The sequence below is a fragment of the Acomys minous genome (genome assembly GCF_964271855.1).
Source record: "Acomys minous genome assembly, chromosome: 3".
Taxonomy (NCBI): Eukaryota; Metazoa; Chordata; class Mammalia; order Rodentia; family Muridae; genus Acomys; species Acomys minous.
Genome location: NC_140485.1, coordinates 82,463,925 through 82,472,290, shown reverse-complemented (window position 1 = coordinate 82,472,290; position 8,366 = coordinate 82,463,925). Strand labels below are relative to the sequence as shown.

At 55.2% G+C, this 8,366-nt stretch overlaps 1 protein-coding gene across 1 annotated transcript; it reads right to left on the bottom strand.

The window, feature by feature from the left end:
• Positions 1–1,206: 1,206 nt before the first annotated feature.
• Positions 1,207–7,260, bottom strand: TCF15 (transcription factor 15). Its single transcript, XM_084775369.1, has 2 exons — positions 6,661–7,260; positions 1,207–1,794 (listed from the first exon to the last, which is right to left on the bottom strand). Exons 1-2 carry the CDS (start codon positions 7,171–7,173, stop codon positions 1,720–1,722), a joined length of 588 nt encoding a protein of 195 aa, XP_084631495.1. The 5' UTR covers positions 7,174–7,260; the 3' UTR covers positions 1,207–1,719.
• Between the last annotated feature and the right edge of the window lie 1,106 nt (positions 7,261–8,366).

Genomic DNA, 8,366 nt, shown 5'->3' with positions numbered 1-8,366 from the left:
GCTCGTGCCCCCCCCAGACCCTCCTTCCATGTTAATGGGGTAAGTGTGGGGCTATTACCCCCCACCCCCACCCCCCGCTCCTGCCTGGGTGACAAGGGAGACAGACGTTTCTGGTCTCCTTTGTCTTTCCTCCGTTTTGTCTATAGAGAGGACTGAGTGGATTAGCTTGATCCTGTGGAGACATTTGGCAACTGTCTACTGATCTGCAAAATAGGCAGCCTCACAGAATCTCTGCCAGAGGGTCATCTGCTCCCTGGGAGCACAGGGCATGGGAGCCAGCAACAGTCAGTAAACACCAAGTGAAATGTGCTTGCTGAAAGAGAGCATAGCAACAGTGCTGGATGTCCCTTGCTGAGATAAGGACAGCTGCCTGGCTGCTGTTCCTGCCTCTCCCAGCCTTCCTCCTTGCTTTCTCTGAGCTTCTGGTGCTGGCCTCCCTGGGCACCTAGGCTGAGCCCGAGAGCCCGAGATCCTCCTGCCTCCCCGAACCCTACCAGTCTGGCTGTCTGTGCCCTTTTCTCAGATGAGAAACTGTGGAAACATGGGCACTGTCTCCCAGGTCCACCACCAGGCCCCCCCCCCCCTGACTGGAAGTACTGCACTGTCCCTCCCTTTGGTCACAGTTTATTTGTGTGTATGCATGGGGGGAGCACATGTGGGGGTTACAGGACAACTTGTGGGGATCTGTTCTCTTCTCCCACTATGTGTGCTTCAAGGGCTGAACTCGGATTGTCAAGCTTGGTGCCTTTACTTTACTCAATGGCCCCTGCTTTAGGCTTTAAACAGACCTCAGGGTGTTACCTGTCACATACCAGTCTCCCAAAGCTAAGCTAAGGCAGGTAAGAATTTCTGCCTTCAGCCCTTGAGGAAAGTCTTGCAGGCTGGGTGGCAATGTCACAGTGAGAGGTGGGTCACAGTAAAACACTCACAAAAGGCAGCATAAGCAGCTAACAGAAGAATGAAGCCGATTCCAAACTGACCCCAGACAGCAGCAAACTGCACTGAGGGAGAGGGGACATCACAAAAACCTGTGACAGAGAGCCTGAACGAGGAACTGGTGTGGGGACATGAGGGCCATGCCTTCTAGTAGCTTATGAATAGAGCCATGGATCTATTCCTTGCTCAAAAATAAATATAAGGTAGATTTCTTTGGCCACCACCCAATGGTGTTCATAACACTAAGCCAAAGGAAGGCTCTGAGGAGAGCCTGCCTATAGTTTTCCGTCCAAGGTGTGGAGCCTTTGCCCCAGCTGTGACAGTCTAAGCCCTAGAAAGGAGTCTGTATTTAAGTCCCTTGTTCATACCACCTTCCCTTACTTAGCCAAGATACACACCATTTATTTAAAAATACATTTATTTTAACCCCACCAATTCTCTCACATATCACATGTACACATGCACATGTGCACGCGTGCGCACACACAAACACACACACACACACACACACACACACACACACACACACACACACACACTTTCAAAAATAGTCTTTGGCTTTCCAAAATTTCTGCCTTGTCCCTGGCCACTAGGCCTGGATGGGTAGATGGGTCGTCGTGGCTCTCCAGCGTGGGCCTTGAGTCCAGGCCATTGTCCTCTGAACCCTATACAAAGCGGGAGTGGTTCGGGCTTCTGGAATCTTCTCCCCTGTCCAGGTAGGGGCTGGCTCCTGGCCACTTTCTCTGGAATCCTTCTCGGAGCAAACACGGCAAGGACCCAGGCTCATCGCCGAGGCCCTCGGAGTGGGGCTACACCCCTCACTTTCAGGCAGCTGCCCCCCAGGTCACGACGGCTGCCCTGCAGGAGAGAAAGAGGTGTCAGGAACGTGAGTCAGGAACATGAGTCAGGAACGTGAGTCAGGGAACTTTGTCCGAGCAACGGAAGCCGCGCAATAAACTCACTGTTGAAAAGGCTGACAGGACTCCACATTGACAATAAGTGTCATGGGGTGACAGTGCTTAGGGACAACAGCACGGGCAGAGGGGAGCAAATGCCACTTCTGGAGGGAGTATGTGTATGAGCCATTGCTAAAGAATGCCCCTCCCCAGAGGGGACATCAGAGGCACCCTTCCTTTACAATAGCTTACATTTTCCACTCCTTCCCCACCTGACATTCTATTACCTAAGAAATCTAATATATGCTGGGTGTGCTGGCACATGCCTGGAATCCCAAAGACAGGAAGCTTGCCCATGAGTTTGAGGACAGCCTGGTCTACATAGTGAGTCCCAAGCCAGACAGAGCTACATAATAAGACACTGTCTCACAGACAAAAACAATCCCCCCAAATGTTATACACACACACACACACACACACACACACACACACACGCATATATAATAGACACATCTATACACTTTGGGCAGGAGGTGCTGAGGATTAAACTCAGGACTTTGTACATGCTAACTGTATGCTCTACCCCTGAGCTACATTCCATGGCCACACAATTTTCACACACTGTAAAGCATATTTTATATTAAGGGAAAAGAAAAGGCCCCTAGCAGTTCCAGGTGCTAGCTGGGAAATGTGTGTGTGTGTGTGTGTGTGTGTGTGTGTGTGTGTGTGTGTGTGTGTGTGTGTATCTGTCTGTCTGTCTCTGTATGTGAGGAGGGGGGTTCTGGCCTCCTTGCCTTCACCCAGGGTCTCCCCTGTGCGGGGGACACACCTTCGGCTCTGCTCTTCACAGAAGATTCTCTGTGAATGAGACTGTCTTCCACTTGTTGCTATTGGGGACATTCCTTGGAGTAAGCCAAGGAGGGAGGCAAGGTTTGCCTTTGCATCCCTGTCAGACTTGGAGGCCAGGAAGCGGCAGGGCCTGGGGCTGCAGCCCTGCAGGGACTAGTGAGTGCTGCTTTAAGCTAATGGTTGCAGTCCCTAAAACCACCCATCCTTCAGCCTCGCCCCTCTCATATTCTTGGATTGGACATAAGTTAGACCCACACCGAGAGCCAGAGAGCTCGCAGCCCCAGCTCTGTCTTTTTCCTTTCTTCGTGACAGTATGTAGCTATGTAGCCTAGGTTGACTTTGGACGTGTTCTTCATCTGAGTACTGGGTTGCAAGCCTGTACCCCATGCTCAGCTTAGTGTTCTCTCTTTTGAGGACTCTGGTGTTGAGTAACTGGCCCCGAGACACCAGCTGCTTAATAAGAGCTAGGAAGAACCCCACTGCCTGTCAAGCCGCCCCACTTCCAGGCCCTGTATAGAATGAAGTATCACAGTTAAGCGCCCCGTCAGCTGGGAGCAGCCAAGCTGGTGGTGACCTCAGTAGAGCATCTGGGAGCTCTGCCTCTGCTGTCTCCCGACTCTGCCCCAGCCCAGGTTGGGGCAGATCCATCCAGATGTGAGCCCAGCCTCCCTGGAGGCTCTCTGGGCCCAGGGACAGCATGTTCATTCACAGGCAGGGCTATTTTGAGGGCTGAGGCCATGGTCCCAGCAGAGCCTGGGGCTTGGGCTTCTCAGACAGACTCTGGCAGGAGTAGCCGAGAAGGGTGGATGGAGCATGGAGAGGGAGGCGAGGGGAACAGCATCCTCCCCCACCCCCTGGTTCACTCTTGGGTCCTCAGAGACAGGGGTCACCACCTCCTACCCTAACTCTGAGGTCATGCAGAGACCTGAGTTCTGTGGGAACGCTTCTGGAACACTTTACCTCCCTGAGCCTCAGTTTCTTCATCTGTGGAATGGATTCCCCCCACCCCCACCCCTGCCACCCAAGGTGCTGTGGAATGGGAACACAGCTGTGTCTACTGCCAAGAACCCCCAGAACAGGTTCAAAAACCAGGTCCAGAGTGAGATGCTCCTGCTCTAATATGGACTCCCTGCTGGATGCAGCCTCAGTTTCCCCACTGGTAGCAAGGTGTTACCTCACAGGATAAGCAAGCTGTCACAGGTGACACACACTAACAGATAAAGCTCTTGTGTGCGTGGTAGAGGGCACCGTACCCCACGGCCTTGTTTGTGGCGGGCAAGTGTTCTGCTAGTACCCCACGGCCTTGTTTGTGGCGGGCAAGTGTTCTGCTCCTATAGGTCCTGCCTCATGGTTACTTTTCCCTGAAGGCCTTACCCTTGGGATCCTTCTGCCTCAGCCTGCTGGGTGGCTGGGGTTACAGGCCTGAGCCGCCATGCTCACTAAGAAAAGCTCAGTACAGCATGAAGAACACAGTAAGTGGTCAGTAAACACTCATGATACAATTACCAGCATCCTCTGGTGGCACTCCCTGGCACCTTGTCAACCCTCTGCTATTGAGCTGGGCACACCAACAACAGGGGATAGCTTCACAAAGCGACCCTGTCAAGCTCGACTCCCAGCTACAGAAGAGAAAACAAGGCAGAGACAAGGACCCACTTTCCTTCCACCCAGTCCTGCCACCACAGAGGCAACCTTAACCCATCCCTGAACAGGAAGGCGCTGTAGGGGACAGTGTCCATGGTAACCCTGATCCCAGACCATGTGGGATCAGAGAAGGGTAGTGGCCTGGGAAGGAGTGGGGTCTGGAACCTTCTTTACCTCAGAGCTCAGAAGTATGTAGAGGCTCCCCTTAAACATCTAGTGTCTTCCAGACAAGGCCTGGAGTGGCCAGCCCTGGCGAGGATCACCCCTCTGGCCTATTCCCAGAGGAGCTTGTGTGACTGAGCATGGCTTCTACAACCAAATTTGGTTGAGTTCTTAATCCCACAGACAGATCCCAAGGCAGCTGTCAGGCGTAGGCAGGCCTGTGAAGCATGGGACAGTCCCCGGTCCTACAAAGGAGCCCCCATCCCAACTGCGGTGGCTGTGGGCACTGATGGACCCTCTCTGCAGCCTGCAGCCACAGGGCCCTCCTGCTGTGCCCCTTCCCACTTTCCAGTTGGCTAGGCTAGAGCGCCAAGCCTGCTCCATCACTGCTGTGCCCCTTGGGCAAGGGCAGCTTGTCCAAGCAGGTGGGGATGGCCACAGGGCCACAGGGCTCCTTTTCTGCCTGTCAAGGGACCCAAATGCAGAGTGCTGAGCGAAGGTCAGTACGTGGAAGACGCCTGTCACGGGGTGGTCTACCTCTCGCTAATATCTCCCCACTTGCCACTTCTTTGTCTAGACTAGCAGTTCTCAACCTGTGGTTCGCGACCCCTTTTGGGGTGGAACAACCCTCTCACAAGGGTCACATATCAGATATCTTCCATATCAGATATTTACATTATGAGTCATAACAGTAGAAAAATTACAATTACGAGGTAACAATGAAATAATTTTATGGTCGGGGGAGGGGGGAGCTCGCCACAACATGGGGCGCTGTTTTAAAGGGTCACATTATTTGGAAGCCACTGGTCTAGACCATGACTGCAAACCCCAGGTCCCACCACACATGCTGTAAATCACCCTTCTCCACCCCTTTATCCATGCGCCTGCCTCGGTTTCCACACATCTTTTAGGAATTTACTACAGAAGCTTTTAAGTCCTGTCCTAGGGCTGGGCTTCCCCTGGGTTCTCAAAGTCCCACCAAACCACAGTATCCTCGTCTTCCTCCTCCTGTCCTGGCCCTGACACTATACAGGGAGCACCTGACTGCCTGCTAGGTAGGGACCACATCTGCTTCTCTGGGCACAATCAGACCCAAGCGACTGGGTGGTTAGGGACAGCTGACCTGGATGAATGGGTGACAGGCTTTAAAGGAGTACTGTGGTGGGGCCCAGCTAGCCTTTCCATGCCAGTTGCACACCTGAAGGCCCAGCTCTGACTTCCCTCCCCCACTTGGGGCACCGACAAGACCCTCCAAGGCATACCAGTCAAAGGTTAAGAAGACTTATTCAGAGAAACTGAGGCACTGGAGGCCGGGGAAGACAGGCTTGGGAGTTTGAGCCAGAGGGCTGGTCTGAGGCCAGGCCACTGAGGCCTTCCCAGGGTGGAGCTGGGAAGCGGTGCACGAGTTGAGGGACTGAATACAACCCCCACCACCACCAGGACCGCCCCCCATGGCTATGGAAGCAAGACAGGACTCTCTGAACCTTAGTTTCCCCAGATGGAAACTGCAGGCTCCCTTGACTAAGAAAAGTCCAGGCTCGAAGGGTGAGTGAGAGCCTAGGGTCACGCCAGCCAGTGCAACGTTTTGGCTAGGAAGGCCTCAGGGACATGCTGCTCCGCAGTGCCCAGCCAGCTTCTTTGACACAAGCAGACAACAGTGTCCCCGCCTAACTCCGCATCCTTCTCGGGGCTGGACACTTTTCAGGGACCTCTTCCTGCACACAGGCTGAGGACTTAGGCTCTAAAGTACAAGTAAATGTCCTCATTTTCTTCTCAGTCTCCCGCTCCTGGGTCATGTCTTGGGGCCTGGAATAATTTATTAAAGGTGTTAGCTCAGAGTGCTATCCACCTAGCAACCCCAGAGCCTGCTTTCTGTAAATGTGGGCATTGCCTTGATCTGGAGTGCCTCCGGGATAACTGAGGGCGAGCATCGGGCAAAGAGGAAGGTCCCCGAAGGCAGGCACCTCTCGGGGCACAATTAAGTCAGACCGGAGTGTTCTGGGCTCCCCGCTTTCTGTTTGGGGATTAAGCAAGAAATTTCTGCTCCGCGGTTCCGCCACTGCTCCGACGTCGCTTCCTCTTCACTTCTATGGGGGTCCAGAGCTCCCGGGAGGAGGCCCGCCCCCGCCCCCAAGCCTGCATGCCCGGCTGCGGCCGACTGATGCGCACTCACCCCCTTGCGCTGGTTGCTGAGACAGAAGGTGCAGATGGAGCGCGGCTGACGGCCGTCGGCGGCGGGGACCGCGCTCTTGCCACCGCCCGCCGCGCGGAAACACGGCTGCCCGTCGTCGGCCGCGTCGCCCAGCAGCAGCACGTTAGCCAGGTGCGCGATGTAGCTGGACGCCAGACGCAGCGTCTCGATCTTGGACAGCTTTCGGTCCACCGGCTCGGTGGGAATGAGCGTGCGCAGGGCGGTGAAGGCCGTGTTCACACTCTGCGTGCGGTCCCGCTCGCGCGCGTTGGCCGCCTGTCGCTGCCGCACCACCACCACGGGTCCCACACCGCCGCTCGCCCGCCGCCCGCTCCCGGGACCCGGGCCGCGCTGTGCTGCCTCCAGCCCTTCGCAGCAGCCAAACGACTGGTCCGACGCGTCGCTCTCGCTACGGTTCTCCTCGTCCTCGCTCAGAAGCCGCACGTCCGGGTACAGCACGTGCGCGCCTACCGGGCGCAGCAGCGCGAACGCCATGGGCGCCCGGCCGCGGGCCTCCGTTCGCCTGGTACCGTAGGCGCTGACCTGGTCGTGCGCTCCCGCGCGCTCTCACCAACCCGCCGGCGGCCTCCTTATAGCCGGGGGAGGAGCCAATCACGAGGAGGCCCCGGCTGGGCCAATGGGACACCCCCGCCGCGCCCCGCCCTGGCCAATGACGCTGTGCCCGCCTTTGGGTCCCCCAAGTCGAAAGTGGCCCCGGAGCTGCTGGCCTTTCTCAAAGGCTCTGTGCTTGGGTTGGCCAGGAGCGCAGACCCAGACACCTGGGAGACCGCTGGCAGGTTAGCATGACAGGCAAGCATGGCCTGTTTACTCCGTCTCAATGTGAGCATGTCTCAAAAAATCTAATCCCATGTTCCAGCTATTTCGGTGTACTGTCAGAACCGTGGCCAGGGATTTTGGACGTAGAGCTTCTCAGACTAGTACCATTCAGCCGTTCAGAGTGTGGCCCAGGAAACTGCGTTTGGTACGAGCTCACCAACAAGCACTGTGACGCTGGCACTGTCCGAGGGCAGCGAGGTCATCTTCCTTTTTTCTTCCCTTTCCCAGCAAAACAAACACCCAAGTCCCATTCAGTCACGTGACAACTATTTGGTGGGACTCGACAGTATGTTAGGCGTGGTTTTAGATTTTCCTTTTCCTTTCCAGACCTTGGATCCTGGTGGCGTTAATAGGACAGTTTTGTGTCACCTGAAGTTGTGGGAGAGTGCAGATGACCACTCTTAGAATGCCCCCAGGCTTCCTTCATCTCCTGTCAGTGCCCCTCCCCACTTCTTTCAAAAATTTCAGAATAAAGTCTGGACATTCTCTTCTTGTAAAGGCCCTGGGAAGAATAACTGAGCAGATGCTGGCCATTAGGGTCCCCATGTCACTCATACCTGTTCCTCAGTGCCATCCCAGAACTGGTCAAACCAGCATCCACTTGGCCTTGAAAATAACGTTTTGTCCCCCTCCCCCTTTCAAATGGTGGCCAGAGCTGTGGAGCACAGAAGGCTTGTAGGAGCTTCTTGCTTTTCTGGAAGACTTCTAGCAACAAGGGCCGCAGTCTAGTCCTGAAAGGGGCCTAGGACAGAGGCAATGGGAGAGGAAGCCCTTAAGTTTTCAGAGCCTGGGGCCTCTAGGGATAGTCGGTCCCCACACCTGGTCCCCCCACACCCCCTTCCCATTTGACC

What these genes read in the sequence shown, in the direction of transcription:
- TCF15 (XM_084775369.1), bottom strand. Translation starts at nt 7,173, where the DNA reads ATGGCGTTCGCGCTGCTGCGCCCGGTAGGCGCGCACGTGCTGTACCCG. An exon ending in TCAGCAACCAGCGCAAGGGG is followed by an intron (nt 1,795 to 6,660) that starts GTGAGTGCGCAT and finishes TCTCTCCTGCAG; the next exon opens with GGCAGCCGTCGTGACCTGGG.